Here is a 20074-nt window from a genome sequence, read left to right as displayed (position 1 = left end):
TCACCGTTGAGGGGCCTGGTAGGAAATTTCCACTTGGCAATTTGGCACCGGCCACTTGGTTTTCGCCTACCTCATAGCAAACCACAACTTTCTTGGTATTGGCGGTTAGGCATTGGTATTGTTCTGTAGTTGGAAGAGGGGACGAAGTGCCATCACCTGCCCCACATATTGAAGGGTAGTCCGATAAAGGATTCGGGGGGGGATGGCCCTGTCCAAAGCCTATGGAGGTGAGGGCCTAAGGCACACCCCCTATCAGTGACCCTGGGGGAGTTCCTAGTTGATGTGCATCAGTGGGGCACCACTGTAGTTGGTTAGGACCAATGCCTAAGCCAATACCACTCATCACCTGTAACCAATAAAGTTGTGGCCTTATTTAGCCCATTAACCTTAATATTTGTGTCATATGTCTTTATTTCCACTGGGGGGGAGGCAGGAACTCGCCACGCAAGAGAATGGCAGATCCAGTTGATGGACTATGCTGAAATGGCAAAAACGACCGAAAAAATCAGAAATCAGGAAGACCAAATTTTTAATAAGGAATGGGGGAAATTTATAATTTATCTTAAAAACCATTGCAAACAGTTAAAACCATTAGCGGGATTGCAATAACACTTGTAATATAACGACAACAATGGATATAATGGAGATATAAAAATCTGGACTGTTATAAAAGATGCAGTAGGAAAAGTTTAACAATGAGATCCACAAAGGGGAGGAGGGAAGTCCAGGAGATTCTTGGGAATCTTGCTTTTTATATAATCGGTTGTGGTGTGAATGTAAATTATAATATGGAAAATCAAATAAATAAATTTCTGTTTCAAAAAATAAAAAAATACAATAAGTCAGATTCATGGTCCATCAAGCCCAGTTTTGTCAACACTGGCTGGTAACAGTGCTTCTGGAAAGGGACATTTCCCAGCTCTGCCTGGAGATGTTGAGCTGGCGATCTTTTCGCATGCGAGGCTGATGCTCTAACCCTGAGCTATGACCCTCTATTTAAACAGGAATGTAGAAAGTTGCCTTGCACCGAGTCAGACTCTACACTGACTGGAAGAGGCTCTCCAGAGTTCCAGAAAGGATTCTCTAGCCAGCCTTCAGGATTGGAAAAAAGCTGTCCGAGGCTGACTGCTTGAACCTGGGTCCTTCTGAATGGAAAGTGAATGTTCAGCCACTGGTCAGCACAACCTGCTGTTGTGCTGAATGGGCAATCTGCACATGCCCCAACATGGACTTTCTGTGGCCACGCTGCCCCCAACCCAGTTCTGATCGGCACACCCAGCCCTTCTGTTCCACAAAACCCACCGGTGCCTTCCTCAACGATCTTGCCCTCCACTTCAAGTTTCATCTCAGACGAATCCCTCTTCATCTGAAAAACCTTCGTTTTCACCACCTGAGAGAAGCAGCCGTTTGCATCGGCCTATTTGGGAAGCCAAAGATTTGCAAAGTTGTTAACAACGACAATTTCTTTCTTTTTTTTTCTGTCCTAGTGTTATTATTGCTATACTACTATTAAACGAAATTATAAACCATAGAAGCCACTGAAGCTGTTTACGAGATAAGAGTAGGATAAAACACAAGAACGTAAGCTCTGCAAACCATGCCAGTGTTTCAAACTCTGGAAACAGCTAAACAATAAAACCATCTTTACAAATTCTAAAAACAACAAAGCTGACTCCGAATTCCAGCCCTGCCCATGTTTGAATCATGACAGAAACACATTCTGGGTCTAATTCTGCAACTGCCCAAGCCAACTGGCTCTCTCCGCAACACCACAGTGTGGAAGTGCTGCTGTAAGCCTTTAAAGCCTTTAATGACCCAGAACCAGATTTTTTAAAGGACTACCTTGAAATATATGAACCTGCCTGGGTCTTCAGCTTGGCATCAGAGGACCTGCTCTCTAGCCCGTTGTTAGCAGATATTTGATAGATGGGTCCTAGCAACAGAGCCTGGTTGACAGTGGCACTGTAACTCTGGAATTTTCTCTGGGAAATTTATCCAAATCTTTCCCTTCCCATCTTTAGATAGATGCTGAAAGTCTCTCTCCCTCCCCACCCACCCCCTTTTTATTTTGTTTCAGAGAGCACTGTGAAATTATTATTTTTAAATGTTGGTATTAATGCTGCTGTGTTTTATATTTTAAATGCTATAGTTATTTTTATTAGTGAATTTTATTTTTCAGCAAGCCACTTCTGAGGTTTTTGTGGGGCGAAAGCAAGCTGTAAAAGTCATTTAAATAAATAAACAACATCATCCCAAATTAAAAACAAAAGCAACAAACAGCTGTAGGAGTGCAAATATCCAGAGTGTGGGGTCAGGTGGGATCAGTGGCGTAGCGTGGGGGGTGCAGGGGGGGGCCAGCCGCACCGGACGCAACATCGGGGGGGGGGCGCTCGCTGCCTCCGGAGTCGCCAAAGAGCCTCGGGCGCAGGCTGTAGCAGAGCCCCATGTCTCGCGGAACCGACAAGCTGTGCGCGCGTCCGGGCTGAAGGCGTCCGGCAGGCAGCGGCTCTCAGCGCTCGCCGCGGTCCCCGTGCGTCAGGGCCGCGGAGGGCGCGCCAGGCAGCCCCTCCTCACAGCGCCGCCGCCGCTGCTGCTGCTGCAGCTGCTGGGCCATGTTGCATTTTCCTCGCCTCTCTGCCCTCCTCCGGGCAAGCGGTGTCGTTTGGGCGGCAGCGCCAGCGGCAACTCGCCTCAGATCACCTGACACGGACCCACTGCTGCCGCCGTGGCTACCTTACCGTAAATACCCCAGCCCAGGCAGCAGCAAGAAGAAGCTGGCAGCGGCGGCAGGCTAGGGGTTAGGGGCGCAAATGACTTGCCTTGCCCCGGGTTAGGGGGCGCAAATTACTTGCCTTGCCCCGGGTTAGGGGGCGCAAATTACTTGCCTTGCCCCGGGTTAGGGGGCGCAAATGACTTGCCTTGCCCCGGGTGCTGACAACCCACGCTACGCCACTGGGTGGGATTACTATGAGGAATTATAAAATATGCATCAAGCCTTTGTGTCCATGATGAATGCATTGTGTTGACTGGGTTTGATTCATTGACAATAATTTCTGATCAAATCCCACAACCCTCTGGACCTCTGGCCATTTCCTCTACTGCCCATTTCTCTCTTGCTTCACAAGTCACGTACACACTTAGACAGGCAGGCGTCCTGGGTCCTCAAAGATAATGGGCAGTTTCGTCGATGTAGCTTTCTTATATATTAATCTTTGGATGTTAATCTTAGGGCCAGGAAACAGGTTTCACATTAAGGTGATAATGGTCACTGTCCTCCTGGCCATCCTTCTTATCAGGTGTACTGATTGTTTATGACCTTCAGGGTTGCTGCATGCACCCCTTTGTTGTTTTCATTCATTTACTCCAAAGTATGCATGCCTAACTAGTGTTTATAGTTGAACTTTGTCCCCACTTGGGGTTTGTTTAAATGCTCAGAGGAAATCTGATTGGTTCTTACGAACACTCTGTAAAAAGTTCTTTTGTGCATAAAACGACCTGGGCCGAGGGGGGCTGGAGACTCAGAGAGAGACTACCATACGCACCCTTCCCAGAGTCTTGCTGCTTCAAGCCTCTGTGTGTATTCTTATTAATCAGAGTTCAATCCTTCCTTTACTTTGTGAACGCCTCAACAACAATAAAGCCATTTATAGAATTCAAAGAACATGGAATCATAGAAGTGAAGAGTTGGAATGGACCCCAAGGGTCATCTATATGCTATATGTAGAATGGCTGACTCTCACTCCAGGAGAAGACTTCTTGTTGTTGTTGTTGTTGTTGTTGTTTGGGGTGTGTGTGAAATAGCTGCCCAAATGGTTTGGATAGTGGTCTAATTTCAACTGGTAACTTAGTTCAGATGGCTGGAGCTACAGCACTAAAAGTCCAGCTTCTGGCAGAAATCAAGTCCTCTGCTGGGGCATGTTGTCACCACTGAGAAAGCTTTGGCTGTCCAAGTCTTCCTTTAGCTTCTTTTAACTCCTAGCCCTAACTGGGGATGCTGAGAATCAGACCTGAGACCTCCTGCATGCAAAGGAGATGTTCTTCTACTGAGCTGCAACCCTTTCCAGCTAAGACTGTAAATCTGTATTGAGCCTAAGTTTTATTTTGGAGACTCACCTCACCACTGAACTCTTCACATACACCCCTCAGCTCTGCCCAGGAACATGAGCTTGTGTAACTGCTGTACCGTCGGTTTGCGGCATCGTTGTATTTCCGGCAAACACGTATCTTCACCTGGCCAGGAACGGGCATCCCATAGGTGTACCTGGAGACAGAAACAGTCATTGTTCAAGGGCTTATTTACACTTACTTTTCCTCTGTGCTTTGCAGTCAGGATCTATGCTTTAAATCTCTGAGTGCTCATTTTGGGGGTTATTTTTTCTCCAGAGCTTTCCCTGTGAAAACCCACTCTCTACCGCTGAATCGGAGCAAATGGCAAACCACGGAAAATCCATATTTGTTGCATTTCAGCTTTAAAGAGCAGATTTTTGTGGGGAGAAACTCTGGGGTGTAAGAAAAACTGCTCCGACACAGAGTTGTGTGCAGGGTCAGCTTACCTATAGGCACTAGGGGTGTGGGACACCCGGTTGCTGGGCCGTTTTTTGCACCCTGGTGCCACATGTGCTAAAGACAGCCCTGGTTGTGTGGAAGTTAGTGTGGGGAAGACCTCAGAAGGGATACAGAGATATAGGGAACATTGACAGGACAGGACTGCCTTTTTTAAAAAAATATTTATATGTATATTTTTCGTGGGTGCTTATTGTCCGGAGTTTGGTGAAGAAGTTACTAGATTGGACTTTCCATCCCTCTAGACCAATATTGTCTACTCTGACTTCCAGCAGCTTCTCTCCAGGGTCTGTGGTAGAGAAAGGGTCTTAGATACTGTTAGAATTCCTGCTCCATGATTGCAGTCATAGGATTTCACATGACGGTGTATGTTGGGAAATATACCGGAGACAGGATGTTTGTGTTACTGTGTTCCGTGAAGTGGGACTATTGTCCTTTGTTCTTTTTCTCTTTGCTGTCTGATGCTAGAGAGAGAGGGAGCCATGTTGCAGTGCTCCGTGCATGTTTATATGTAAATAAAGTAGATTAGCCCAAATGCTGAGTTGCTGAGGTCTGTCATGCAAGGTGTGCAAACTCTGCGGATCCCTAAATGTGCCAGTGTCGGTTGGCATCGGTCGCTGTGATGTTCAGGGAGAAGAAAGCTTTTGAAACTCCCAAACAATCAACCAGGAGGGAGGGAACATGCCTGTCGGACATGTGTCTCTGCCAGGGTCGTCCTCGAGTGTAGGCTGAACTCCTGACAGATACCACATTTAGTAACCACAATGAGGTAAATTCTGAATGTGATGGATGGACTTGAAGTGATGCCAGTTTCTCAACTTCTGGTTTAAAGTCACTTAGCAGGAGTCCTGACTCACCACTTGCAGCACCCACCACCAACACCCCGTTGCCTCCCAGCATCTCCCCTAGGTTGCCTCCCCACCACCCTCCAGGGGGCTGTACTGCTAACTTTGGGAACCACTACCCTCGTCCCACCGAGAAGTCCCACTTACACTCCACAAACAGTCACTTCCAGTTCCTCGGCCAGAATTGTGATGACCTCAGGTGCCTTCACCACAACTTTGAATTTGGGTAATACTACAGAAGGGGAGAGAAGAGGGGAGGTGAAGGAAAGCTTTGGCTGGACTTGCAAACCTCACCTCTAAGATTCCAAAACAGCCTATCGGCTGTTCCTCCACTGTATTATTATTATTATTATTATTATTATTATTATTACCCAGCCATTCTGGGCGGTTCCCAACAGAATATTAAAAACACGATAAAACTTCAAACATTAAAGGCTTCCCTAAACAGGGCTGCCTTCAGATGTCTTCTAAAAGTCAGATAGTTGCTTATTTCCTTCACATCTGATGGGAGGGTGTTCCACAGGGTGGGTGCCACCACTGAGAAGGCCCTCTGCCTGGTTCCCTGTGACCTCACTTCTCATTATAATTTGCCCCTGTTGGGTGCAAACTCCACAAGGCAGCAGGAAAAATAAATGAAGGGAGAGATACATCACGAACCCCAACCCGCTTCTGCTCAGCGTCCTGGGTGCTCAATACCCTGCAGCCCAATTGGGACCTTTCCATCCTCCTCACCATATTCCGACACTTCAAAGGCTCTCTCCTCCCATGCATTGGTGACTTTCTGCACCTTCAGTCGGTAGGTGCCTTGGGGGGGCTCAGAGCCGAGAGGGAAGGAGAGCTGAACCAGGCCCCCTTTCAGCTCCACTTCGGTCCACTGCATCAAGCGGTTGTTCTTGGGATCCTGGAAGTCACAAGAAAGTTAAGGGTGTGGGGAATCACACAGGTTAAAAGGAGGGACTGCTGTTTCTGGCTCCAGAAGAGGACAAGGCTGGGACATATCCAGTGGTGTAATGATCTGGGGTAGGTGAGTTGGAAAGCAATTGCTATTTCTGCAGCAGGGACCACGCAAGGTCCCTGTCTCTAGAGCTCTAGAACCACACAATAGGCATGAAAGGGGAGTATTGGGGTCAACACTTCAGTACATAAACTATGAGATGCCACCAGCATTCAGGATCACAGGTGGTCAAACACCTGCCACATACCCTCCAACATTTCTCTGATGAAAATAGGGGTGTCCCATTCCATAATGATGATTTTTACTATTTATACCCCACAAATCTTACTGGGTTGCCCCAGCCACTCTGGGCAACTTCCAACATATAATATATATATATATATAAACATTAAACATTTAATAAACTACCCTATACAGGATTGCCTTTATATAGGTCAGGGGTAGGATAACTCCATACCCTCCAACATTTCTCCAATGAAAACAGAGACATCCTAAGGAAAAGAGGGACATTCCAGGATGAAATCAGAAACTGGGACAGCTTCTCTAAATTAGGGCTGTCCCTGGAAAGTAGGGACATTTGGAGGGTCTGCTGCTATTATATTTGCAGTAGGGATTCTGCAGCAGCTCAGAAAGGGGTGCCAATGCATAAATATTGGGGAGGCCCAGGTAAGCTCTGCCCCACATAACTGACCAGAAGACATGCCACACGCACACCATTTGAATGCCTATCAACTTTGGGGAACCCAGCCCCCACAGATATTTTATTGGGCGTGGAGTTGGCTCCTAGGATCCCAGAGCTGCTCTGTCGGCACAGAAGGGGAGTTTTCTAGCCACAGGGAGCATTGGCCGGATCCAGGGGCTGCAAATCGGGGGCAGCTCAACAGGCTTGCACACAGCCCTACTTCAAACCCTCCAAAGAGGGGCTTCGTTGACAATTAACCAGCAATTTCAACAGACAGAGGGTTTGTTTGAGGAACCATGCAAACAAATTCACTCCTGAGGGGCTGGGAGAAGGGGAGGCAGGCGGGCAACGAGAACCTCACAGCCTGCTGAAGCTAGACTCCTCCTCGTCACCCCATCATCACCATCATTTCTTTCCTGCCCTTTGCCAGGACAAGTTACAACAAGGCCACCTACCAAGTCTGGAAGCTGAATGTGTAATAGGATATACCGTATTTTCAGCTCCATAAGACACACTTTTTCCCTCTTAAAATCTAAGGGGAAATGTCTGTGCGTCTTATGGAGCTAATGTGTGGTCCCTGGGGCTGGGGGGGGGGACCCAGGCTTCCCCCACCAGCCCCGCTGCTCCCGACCTGCTCTATGGGGCTGGAGGTATTTTTTTTCTTGAATTCTCCCCCCCAAAAAGTAGGTGCGCCTTATACCAGGCATAGGCAAACTCGGCCCTCCAGATGTTTTGGGACTACAACTCCCATCACCCCTGACCACTGGTTCTGTTGGCTAGGGATGATGGGAGTTGTAGTTCCAAAACATCTGGAGGGCTGAGCTTGCCTATGCCTGGGATATACTGATTTAAATAAATTGCAGATAAATTGCAGATCCTCTCCTTCCAGAGGATCTCGAACCCAAAGCAATGGAGCTAAGCTAGTTTTCAGCTGAGTTGATTCTATCCAGGACCTGACTTTTCTTTATTTTACAACAAGCTGATTAATAGATTTTTATTTTTGCAAGGGGGCCAGGGAGAAGATAAATCCTTCTTCATGTCCTTTTTACATTCAGCACAACCTCCTAAGCACCTGCACTCTAAATAACAACAACAGCAACAACAATTCTTAAACCCTAGCCACTCTGGTCAGTTTCTGACAAAATACAGAGCAGGGTGCTGGGTGGAATGCACCAAACATTAAAAGCTGCCTTCAGGTGTTGAAGGCCTAGGACCCTCGTACCTACGGGACCACCTCTCCTGGTATGTCCCACAGAGGAACTTACGGTCTTCAAACAAAAACATCTTGAAGGTCCCGGGCCACAGAGAGGTTAGGCTGGCCTCAACCAGAGCCAGGGCTTTTTCAGCTGTGGCCCCAATCTGGTGGAACGCTCTGTCACAAGAGACTAGGGCCCTGCGGGACTTGACATCTTTCCGCAGGGCCTGCAAGGCAGAGCTGTTCCACCAAGCCTTTGGCCAGGGCACAGCCTGACCTCCCTCCTTTGGCAATCTTCACAGAACTCTAGCCCAATGATTGCCATCAATTTGATTTGAATTAATTTTATAATGAAATGATTTTAGACTGCTGTATTGTTTTATTGTTGTTAGCCACCCTGAGCCTGGCTTCAGCTGGGGAGGGCGGGATATAAATGAAATTTATTATTATTATTTATTATTTACAAAAAGACATATAGTTTTTTAACTCTAAAGCAACTCTAAAGCAAGCCCTGTTGAGTTAAACAGAACTTGCTGACAGGTAGTTTGGATTATTGTAGCCACAGTTAATAGCTAAACCCCCTTTTTTCTGTTTGTAGCAAATATTTGCCCGAGATTATCCAAGGTAACATCGGCTGGAGAACTGCATCGCAAAATTCTGATAAATGTGAATGTCAAAGGATAGCTGCATTCTGCTTTGCACGTTGTTTCCCTGCCCCCAATCTAGCTATAGGTTCTTATGATGAGAGGTGAAAATGAACTGGCCACTTACCTGGAGGTAAATCAATGGGACCTGTGGAAGCAAAAGATAGAAGGGGGCAGGGAGAGAAATCAGAGATGACAATGAATGAGAAACTACCTCAAAGGCAAATCCCACCACACAACCTCCCCAGCAGTTTTTTATGCTTATTTATTCCTTTTAAAGCTTTTCTAAACAGCTTAATATGGAGGGGGGGACCCTAGTGGTGTATACTATGGGCAACATAGAAGCAATATCCATTAAAGAAAAAGAAGAAAACTCTGTCAACTATTAATTTGATATCTGCTGGTCCCCGCTCACCTAACACTCTCTCAAGGATAGAAGAACTCATCTTTTTCACTCTTGGAACTTATGGTTTGAAAAAGTTGAGTTTATTCCCATTTCTAAAAAACTGACCCATAGAATAAGGTGCTGGCAGGGGCAATGTGGCCCCTTCAGACTTTACATCTGTTTTGAGGCTGTTTGCGATTCATATGACCAAACAATCTCGTGTTTGGCATGTTCCTACTCAATACAATTTTATCTGGCAACACTTATGAATACCTGATATATTTTGTATAAATACGAATGTTGTATCCCAACATTCATTCATCACACTCTTCATTCTTTTTAAAGCTTGATGTTGATGATGATGCATTTTTACTCCTCTTGTCATTATGGTTGCTTTTATGATGTATTTTAGTTCAATGTTTCATTTATTGCATTTGCAAATCTTATTTTGAAACTATTTTTTTTTAAAAAAATGAAACCGAAATCCAGTAAAACAACTATATGAAAGCAAATGAAACAGCAATTCTAACAAGTAAAGCAGGGCCCATTCTTGTCCACCTCCTCAGGCCTCTTTGACTGAAACCAATTCTGCAGGATCGGCAAGGTAGTATGTCAAATACTTCACCTGCCGCTGCAATAATGGCAGCATTCCACTCAACATGAAGTGGAGAGAGCTTTTCCTCAAATTGCCTGACAAACGTGTCACGACAGGTGCCTGATCGTCCCTGTTTTCAGGGACAGGTGTCGGCAGTCCCCTCAGCACAGAGAAAAGCTCCGCTGGCCAGCTACTCAGTGATATTAAGGAGGCAGCAAAGTTGGTTTGCGACTTTAACAGTTTTCCCACTTATAATCTCACTTTGATAAACTGAATCAGTTTTTTAAGCTGGTTTTCAACTGAGCTGAAAGCTGAAACTTTCAGCTGAGTCATTTTTCACCTTAAAAACCAAACCACCTAACCCTTTTAACCTTAGGAAGATTGAAATTCAAAATGAACTTTTTGAAAAAAAAGAAGAAGCCTATCTTTATTTTTAAAAAATAAAATCTAAACTGACTTTTCCATTAACCAGATCTGTACTGTGTGGAACTATAATTTACTCCTTCCACAGAGCTGAAAACTGGTTTGGTTTGGTTTGGTTTGGTTTTAAAAAAACAGAGTTTCTACCTTTAGAATTTAGCTCCAGGGTTATGTTAGTACAGGATTTAGCTCCTAGCATCAAGTGTCCTAGTGGTGCTCTTTTTGGTCTGAACTGATGCTTTAATTAACATTAAATAATTAAATAAATGGGTATTACCCTCTGATCACCCATCTGCATATCATACTTTGGCACTGAGAAAAACTCACTTTTCCAGTAACAGGTCGGAAACTTTCATCCAGGGTGGCAACACGAAAATGAACTGGAAAGGAAATAAGATTTTTAAAAAGCAAGTTCAATTGCAGTTGTGTCCTGATGACTTGTGGCTGATTTGTAGCATGGGTGCTCTGCGTGCAGATAAATATGTATATAAAAGGAATCCCCAAACAGCAGGCATCACTCAGCACAAATACAAAAGGGGCCCGTTCTTCATGGGTTCCCATTCAAACTGCTCAAGGTGCATTCGTTCTGATTTGTTTGTAGGGAGAACAGATGACATCAAAGTGAGACCTTTGGAGAAAGCAGGTTTCTTATGCAAGACTTCCCAATCAACTATCATTACATAACTTGAACCTGCAGGTGTGCAATTCAAACCCCAATATAGTGATAATCTGGTAAGTGCCCTTTGAAGCCCCATTCTGTTGCCCCTAACAAGCACAGAGTATTCAGTGGAAGAGGACATGCTCAGTCTCTGGTGTGTCCACATAGAGATGCAATGGGCTACAAGAACTGAAAATAATGCCAATTTATTTTGCATCTTACAACCACTGCGCCCCTTGGGTTTCAGACAGTGCATGGGCAGACGAGTCTAAAGAGCCCAGGGCTAGTTAAGTCCAGTCAAAGGTGACTATGGGGTTATGGTGTTCATCTCACTTTCAGGCCGAGGGAGCCAGCATTTGTCCACAGACAGCTTTCCAGGTCATGTGGCCAGCATGAACAAACCGCTTCTGGCACAACGGAACACCGTGATGGAAACCAGAGCGCATGGAAATGCCATTTACCTTCCCGCCAGAGTGGTACTTATTTATCTACTTGCACTGGCATGCTTTCAAACTGCTAGGTTGGCAGGAGCTGGGACAGAGCAATGGGAGCTCACACCACCATGGGGATCTGAACTGCCGACCTTCTGATTGGCAAGCCCAAGAGGATCAGTGGTTTAGACCAGTGTTCCCCAACCTTGGGCCTCCAGCTGTTTTTGTTTTTTGTTTTTTAAATAATATTTATTCAACTTTTAAAGATTACAAAGAGAAAAAAGAAAAAAGAAAGAAAAATAAAAAAGACAGAAAAAATACAAGCAATTTTAAAAAAAGAAAAACACAGATCAAACCTTTACATAACTTGCTTTCCTTTGCTTATTTCCTTGACCTCCTCACACCTCCCTTTTTTGTATTCTAGTTCAATTAGATATTTCAGCAAATCCTTTCCAGCTTTGTTTTTATCCTATTAATTTATCTTAATATACTGTAATTTTCCATTCTCGTCTTTCACCAATTAACAAATCCATTTTTACCTAATCCTTTATATCATTTCTGCTAAAACCACATTACTTCATTCCAACATCCTTCTAACATTCCTTAATTTTGCAATGTTTCTGAAGATATTTTTTTCCCAATCTTCTTCCACCGACTCTTCACCTTGGTTTCGGATTCTGCCAGTCATTTCCGCTAGTTCCATATAGGCCATCACTTTCATCTGCCATTCTTCCCGGGTGGGTAGATCTTGTGTCTGGGCCTCCAGCTGTTTTTGGACTACAACTCCCATCATCCCTCGCTAGCAAGACCAGTGGTCAAGGATGATGGGAATTGTAGTCCAAAAACAGCTGGAGGCCCAAGGTTGGGGAACACTGGTTTAGACCACAGCCCCACCAGCTCCCTATATGGTAATACATTGTGATGTTGAAAAGTGGAGGGAGGAACAAGCTGCCTCAGCCCCTTGTGGGGCCGGGGCCGAGGTAGCTTGTCCCTATCACTGGGCACTGGAGTCAGGTGCAGGCAAGCCCCACCTACGATATACTGCCAGGTGAAGCCGCTGTCATGCTCTGGCCCCCCAACCGGTCCTGGGCAATGTGTCAATACATCGTCCAGGCATACCCAGGACACAAATTGTCACAGCCCTCTAGTGACTCATTCAGCAGCGGAGCATATGACCATGCTGTCCGGGGTGGGCATGCAGGGCACACCCCCAAGGGGCATGGAGGGCACCCCTCCCATGTGGTACAGTCCAGGGGAGAAGAGGAGGAGGGAAACTGCTGCCCACATTCCTCCTGCTCTCCACCACCAGGTCAGGCCTGACCCTGCGACTGAGCTGCTGCAGTCTGGCGCAAGGCACCTCGCAGCTGAGGAAGGTGGGCGGCGGAACTGTAGCCCGGCATAAGCACCACAGCCTAGGAGCAGCTCCTTCTTGCACGGATCCAGGCCTCAAAGGAGGAGCCTGCTGTGGGGGCGCCTGCTTGCACCCCCGCACAAAATGGCACCCGGAGCCACAGCCCCCACGCTACACCACTGGGCTCATTTCCCAGATGTAATGTATACTCAGTTTTTGTCCAAACTATGGACAGACTTCTGTCCTCCACCTTCTGAGAGAGCCCATTCCACTGTCGAGCGTTTCTTGCCGACAGAAAGTTGTCCCTGACTTCTTTCCAGAATCTCCTTCTTTGCATTTTGAACCCGTTGGTTCACACCTTACCCCTCTGAAACAGCAGCAGAGAGCAAGATTGCTCCCCCTTCCATGTGACGACAGCCCTTCAGGTATTTGAAGATGGCTATCATGTCACCTCTCTCTAGCTTCTCGTTCACAGGCTGAACATGGTCTGTAGAGAGCCTTGCTTACAAAGGGGACGCTTAACTAGCGGTTCTCCCTTCCCGTAAACCCAGCTTCTCACTTACCAGTCTCCCCTGGCTTGTAGATGGGCTTGTCTGTCTGGATGAAGAGTAGGGTGTCCAGATCTTTGACCAGCACAGCTTTCTGGCTCTTGAAGCGCAGCGTATCCCCTTTTACCTCCACTGTGAGGAATGTCTCTGGGGGGCTAGAAAAACCACTGGATTTGGGAACCTGGAGAAGGAAGGGAAAGGAATAGAGGAGCAGGCTTGGTCTGTGTATAGACTCCCACTTACCTGGAATCCAGGCGGCTCCCACTGCTGGTTTGGAAAGCAGTGTGCACATGTGACATTCTTAATCCTCACCTATCCTTTTCTTAATACAGTGGTACCTCTGGATGCGAACGGGATCCGTTCCGGAGCCCTGTTCGCATCCTGAAGCGAACACAACCTGTGTCAGCGCGTGCGCGGGTCACGATTCGCTGCTTCCGCACATGTGCATGATGTCATTTTGAGCATCTGTGCATGCACGAGAGGCAAAACCCAGAAGTAATGCACTCTTTTACTTCCGGGTTGCCGCGGAGCGCCACCCGAAAATGCTTAACCCAAAGCTACTCACCCCGAGGAATGACTGCGTAGGAAATACTGCATTTTGATGTATTTGGTGCATCTTTTTCATGGAGAGGAGAGGAGGTGCTAGAGGGGCGATGGCTCTGTGTGTGAATTTTTGAGGGGGTTTGAAGCAGGCACCCCTATTAGGTATTCAGTGCTCTGTGTTTGCCTGAGCTTGAGTCTAGACTAAGGATTATGAGACCCTGCGTTCTGATTCGATACATGATATCCAATCACAGAACATTTCAGGATTTGGGCCTCTGCCATTGGCCCTTAAACTCTGAGTCATGATTGGCAGCTTGGAACTTTAGACAGCCAATCATGTTGGGAGTGGCCTAGGCCTTCGGAAATGTATATAGGCAGTTGCTTTGCCCCGTTGTCCAGTTCTGTTAGTTCTTGCTGTTATCACTGTGTCTTGCCTCGTGGTAACCCACCTACACTTCAGCCCCCATGCAGGTGCCCCCCCCCCAGCGCAGCATGGCCCAGTGCTCCTCTCGTGGCAGCAGAGGAACCAACAGTCGTGGATATGAGCACAATAGCGGCTGGCATGAGGGTGCCTGCTGCAATGTGAAGAGCATGGCAACCTCAATTTAGGCGCATAGAGCAAAATGGCAAGCGATAGAATCATAGAATCCTAGAATCATAGAGATGGAAGAGACCACAAGGGCCATCGAGTCCAACCCCCTGCCAAGCAGGAAACACCATCAGAGCACTCCTGACATATGGTTGTCAAGCCTCTGCTTAAAGACCTCCAAAGAAGGAGACTCCACCACACTCCTTGGCAGCAAATTCCACTGTCGAACAGCTCTCACTGTCAGGAAGTTCTTCCTAATATTTAGGTGGAATCTTCTTTCTTGTAGTTTGGATCCATTGCTCCGTGTCCGCTTCTCTGGAGCAGCAGAAAACAACCTTTCTCCCTCCTCTATGTGACATCCTTTTATATATTTGAACATGGCTATCATATCACCCCTTAACCTCCTCTTCTCACCTGGAATGGGAGGCACCCAAACATATCCTTCTTGGTCACCAAGTCAGTGAGCAGGGTCCTGTTCTGCCCTCCATGCTCCAGAGTGATGCTCAACGTCACCGACTCATTCAGGTGGTTCAGCTGGATACAGATCTTCTCGGGCGTCTCTGTGTGGATCAAGTAGGGCACCAGAACCAAGTATTGCCTGGAAGGAGGTGGGCAGGAAAGGTCAGGGGGACCGGGAAGTGAGGACGACACCGGGGGCTCTTTGTTTTTGGTTCCTCATTATCGCCAGGGCTATTTTTTCTAGAAAACGAGGTGCTGGAAAGCACCATAAACGCCTCCCTGGTTCTCTTAGAATGGCAATGGAGCCCACTTGACAGGTTGCCAGAACTGAGTTCCAGCAAGTTCTGGCTGAAAAAAGCCCCAACTATAGTTATGGCCCATCAAAAGCCTTGGTGAAATTCCTTCCAACTGTTGTTTTTCCCCGTGACTATCTAGCTATCGGCAAGTCCTAGGCTCTCTGGTTTAACCCACAGCGCCACCCGCGTCACACTATGACTATTTAGCTATAGTGGGATGTGGGTGGCGCTGTGGGTTAAATTGCAGAGCCTAGGACTTGCCGATCAGAAGGTTGGCGGTTCTAATTCCCGCGACGGGGTGAGCTCCCGTTGCTCGGTCCCTGCTCCTGCCAAAATAGCAGTTCAAAAGCATGTCAAAGTGCAAGTAGATAAATAGGTACCGCTCTGGCGGGAAGGTAAATGGTGTTTCCGTGCACTGCTCTGGTTCGCCAGAAGCGGCTTAGCCATGCTGGCCACATGACCCGGAAGCTGTACGCCGGCTCCCTCGGCCAATAAAGCAAGATGAGCGCCGCAACCCCAGAGTTGGTCACGACTGGACCTAATGGTCAGGGGCTCCCTTTACCTTTATCTAGCTATAGAAAGAGCCAGTGCTATTTTTATAGGTGCCTGTATCACTGCCACTTATGCAGAGGGACGGGTGACGCAGTGGGGAGTTTGGCAGAGAGCATACGCAGCCAAAGTGCTACTCCAATGCTTCTGCGAGTGTGTCTGCACTGCGCCGACCTCCTTGCTGCTACTCCAATGCTCCTGCTGAGGCGCCCACACTGCGCTGACCTCCCCACTGCCTTGCCGCTTCCCCTCTCTGTAAGTTGCAGCAAAACCAGCATTCAACCATCAGGTAAATGCTGGCTCTAGCACCCCCTGCTGTCGGCCTCCCTACCTTCTGCCTTTGCGAAGCTGTGCATGGGGATTTAAGAGAGTTGCTCTCTGGGGGATAGAGGCAGAGGTGGACTTTGCAGAAGGCAAGGAAGTGTGTGTGTGTGTGTGTGTGTGAGAGAGAGAGAGAGAGAGAGAGAGAGAGAGAGAGAGAGAGAGAGAGGGAGGTGGGATAACCCCTCCAGCAAGCAGCTTACGGTTCTGTGGCGGACGCCGAGGTGTCCCCAGGAAGGAGGAACAGAAGCAGGAGAAAGCAGCTGGGTCCCACAAGGATCCGGCCCTTCCCCATGGTGCTCAGGATACAGGCGATGGGCAGGCGAGGTGGAGGTGGAGGCTGGTCCTTTGTACCCAGTGCTGCTCCTGCCTTCCCCAGTCCAGCCAGTCTCTTTATAACTGACTCTCGTCCTCTACAAACAGCCCCCAGGGAGGAGGTGCTGGAAGCGTGGGCAGCTCCTGAGTCACAAAGAGCACACAGAATGTCCCCTGGCAAGCAAACAGGGGAGAGAGACAGAGAGAGAGAGAAAAGAGGTCACTGGCAGTGTTTGTTATGCAAGGCACTGTCCTGTCTTTCACCCAGAGGAAAGGGAAGGAGGAAGAAGCTACCCTGGGTGCTGGGGAAAAGATTTATTTCAGGCCCAGGCATTCCATAACGCTATTGCTGTCCAATTGGCACAAACTGGCTGGCAGAGCATCACACATTTTATTCAGTCGTTGGCCTTTGCTCCAAACATCTGGTCCGCTTCAATGAGAGAGATAGATAGTTTATTACGGCCATAGGCCCATATTCAATAGATCATACAGCAAAACAGGTATAACAAAGTAAAATTAATAAGTTAAAATACGTTTAAATCAAGTACATCTCAAACCGCAAATTTCTAAATTCCATTAAAATAAGGACAATATAGCGCTTAAAATATCAAATTATCAATATAAATCAATATTATTTAGGCAGAATCAATAATCATAGAGTAATCCATTTTTCCTCTTATAAGCTAATACTGTTATCAGAAATCTGGCAACAGAAAGAGACCTACTCGGATCAGAATCTTGCAGTAAATGTATTAGCTGTGTTTCCAAAGAGTCACCCGAGATTTCCAATAATAAAGGGGACAAAAATCTGATCCGAGAAACTGAATGTAGTGAACAACAGAATAGTATATGTTGTAAGGATTCTATAGATCTATTATCACATACACACACCGCTGAGATCTGACCATTGGAAAATCTATTATTCAAGACATTGGAAGGAAAGGCGTTAAATCTTGCCTTCATAAAGGCATATCTGTGGGCTTCAATGAGAAAAATCTGCCCCCCCTTCCATCACACTCCTGCCTTGAAATTCCCTGCAGGCCACTGAGGTACGGAATCCAATTCCCCCTCTTTCCCAGCTTGTCTCAAGGCTATCCTGAGGGACAGGACTTGCCCCCCCCCCCCACAGCAGACATCTTTAACTTATTGTGCATTCATGACGATTTGTTCTTGTGATGGTGTCAGAGCAGTTATACGTGATCCGGCTTCCGTTGTCATCATCACTAATATTTATAAACTATTATTATTTATTAAATTTATTAGTTCCTTTTTTTGCTCAACTCATGATGACGTACAAGCAAGGAACAAACCAACAAACGAAAAGAAACAAAACCCCTACATAGAGTAAAACAATCAGATCAAATCAAATCACACCCACTCTAAAAGGCCACAGATACCGTATTTTTTGCTCTATAAGACTCACTTTTTCCCTCCTAAAAAGTAAGGGGAAATGTGTGTGCGTCTTATGGAGCGAATGCAGGCTGCGCAGCTATCCCAGAAGCCAGAACAGCAAGAGGGATTGCTGCTTTCACTGTGCAGCGATCCCTCTTGCTGTTCTGGCTTCTGAGATTCAGAATATTTTTTTTCTTGTATTCCTCCTCCAAAAACTAGGTGCGTCTTGTGGTCTGGTGCGTCTTATAGAGCGAAAAATACAGTAGTTAAAAGCCAAAGGCCTGGTTAAAGAGAAAAGTTTTTGCCTGGTGCCTAAAGATACATGATGATGGCACTGTGGATGTTTTAATGGTAATTTGGTTTAAAATAGTAAAATAAGAATTCCCTGGATGCCTATATCCAGGTCTGGGGCTCTCTCACCGAGAGAGAATTGACTTCTAAACAAATGAAACTCATAGACATTAAAGTGGCATTTTTGTATGGGCAGATCTCGGAAGAGATCTATACAAAACAGCTCCAAGGTTTCATCAAACCAAAGACAGTATGCAAGCCAGGCTGCCCCTATTTTCATCAGAGAAATGTTGGAGGTTATGACTTCAGAAGGGGCTTTCTGGATTAAAACAAGCAGTTAAAGCAAGGAGGGGGAAGCGACACAATCTGCTCACACAGCTGGGGTACACACAATCATGCATAGAATCATAGAATCATAGAGTTGGAAGAGACCACAAGGGCCATCGAGTCGAACCCCCTGCCAAGCAGGAAACACCATCAGAGCACTCCTGACATATGGTTGTCAAGCCTCTGCTTAAAGACCTCCAAAGAAGGAGACTCCACCACACTCCTTGGCAGCAAATTCCACTGTCGAACAGCTCTTACTGTCAGGAAGTTCTTCCTAATGTTTAGGTGGAATCTTCTTTCTTGTAGTTTGGATCCATTGCTCCGTGTCCGCTTCTCTGGAGCAGCAGAAAACAACCTTTCTCCCTCCTCTATGTGACATCCTTTTATATATTTGAACATGGCTATCATATCACCCCTTAACCTCCTCTTCTCCAGGCTAAACATGCCCAGCTCCCTTAGCCGTTCCTCATAAGGCATCGTTTCCAGGCCTTTGACCATTTTGGTTGCCCTCCTCTGGACACGTTCCAGTTTGTCAGTGTCCTTCTTGAACTGTGGTGCCCAGAACTGGACACAGTACTCCAGGTGAGGTCTGACCAGAGCAGAATACAGTGGCACTATTACTTCCCTTGATCTAGATGCTATACTCCTATTGATGCAGCCCAGAATTGCATTGGCTTTTTTAGCTGCCGCATCACACTGTTGGCTCATGTCAAGTTTGTGGTCAACCAAGACTCCTAGATCCTTTTCACATGTACTGCTCTCAAGCCAGGTGTCACCCATCTTGTATTTGTGCTCTCATTTTTTTTGCCCAAGTGCAATACTTTACATTTCTCCCTGTTAAAATTCATCTTGTTTGTTTGGGCCCAGTTCTCTAAACTGTCAAGGTCGTTTTGAAGTGTGATCCTGTCCTCTGGGGTGTTAGCCACCCCTCCCAGTTTGGTGTCATCTGCAAATTTGATCAGGATGCCCTTGAGTCCATCATCCAAGTCGTTGATAAAGATGTTGAATAAGACCGGGCCCAAGACAGAACCCTGTGGCACCCCACTAGTCACTCTTCTCCAGGATGAAGAGGAACCATTGATGAGCACCCTTTGGGTTCGGTCAGTCAGCCAGTTACAAATCCACTGAGTGGTAGCATAGTCAAGTCCGCATTTTACCAGCTTCTTTACGAGAATATCATGGGGCACCTTGTCAAATGCAGACAAGTCCTTGCACACCAAGTGCAAAACCAATCAAGTTTCTTACATTTTGGCATTTGCAGATGATTTGATCTGGGAGCACCCCACTCCTTCTCAGCAAGAAAACTAACTTTCTTGCTTAGTCAAAATAAATAAATAAATAAATAAATAAATAAATAAATAAATAAATTTCGAGTAGCACCTTAGAGACCAACTAAGTTTGTTCTGGGTATAAGCTTTCGTGTGCATGTAAACTTCTGCAGATACTTTTTCAGATGCTTGCACACGAAAGCTTATACCCAGAACAAACTTAGTTGGTCTCTAAGGTGCTACTGGACAATTTTGTAATTTTTATTTATTTATTTTGACTGCGTCAGACAAGCACAGCTACCCACCTGAATCTAGAATCATGGAACTGACCTGCATGAAATGGAAGCCTATGTATATGAAGAAGCGTGCATGCACACATTCCTGCTTAGGATTCACAGGGTGGAGGAGAGGGAATAAAAAGCTTTGGCAGCCCTTCCTCTCAAGGTGAGGGG

General features: G+C 46.5%; 2 protein-coding genes across 2 annotated transcripts in view; both read right to left on the bottom strand.

Moving 5' to 3' along the window:
* The window catches only part of LOC309336492 (alpha-2-macroglobulin-like), a 65095-nt gene extending 48705 nt beyond the window's left edge, over positions 1 to 16390 (bottom strand). Inside the window, exons 1-9 of the mRNA XM_081852286.1 lie at positions 16233 to 16390; positions 14819 to 15002; positions 13288 to 13453; positions 10612 to 10664; positions 9012 to 9032; positions 6141 to 6309; positions 5556 to 5640; positions 4114 to 4261; positions 1303 to 1417 (exon numbers count right to left, since the gene is read on the bottom strand). Coding sequence (XP_081708412.1) covers positions 1303 to 1417; positions 4114 to 4261; positions 5556 to 5640; positions 6141 to 6309; positions 9012 to 9032; positions 10612 to 10664; positions 13288 to 13453; positions 14819 to 15002; positions 16233 to 16324 — 1033 coding nt within the window. The 5' untranslated portion in view covers positions 16325 to 16390. The remainder of the gene's footprint in view (positions 1 to 1302; positions 1418 to 4113; positions 4262 to 5555; positions 5641 to 6140; positions 6310 to 9011; positions 9033 to 10611; positions 10665 to 13287; positions 13454 to 14818; positions 15003 to 16232) is intronic.
* Positions 1 to 20074, bottom strand: part of LOC309335224 (vomeronasal type-2 receptor 26-like) — a gene marked incomplete at its 5' end in the record, with an annotated part of 182495 nt that overhangs the window by 119888 nt on the left and 42533 nt on the right. The gene's annotated exons all lie outside the window — the stretch shown is intronic.

This window comes from Podarcis erhardii (assembly GCF_964252035.2).
Source record: "Podarcis erhardii genome assembly, chromosome: 2".
NCBI lineage: Eukaryota > Metazoa > Chordata > Lepidosauria > Squamata > Lacertidae > Podarcis > Podarcis erhardii.
The sequence above is the reverse complement of the archived record's forward strand: the minus strand, read 5'-3'. Positions and strand labels throughout refer to the sequence as shown.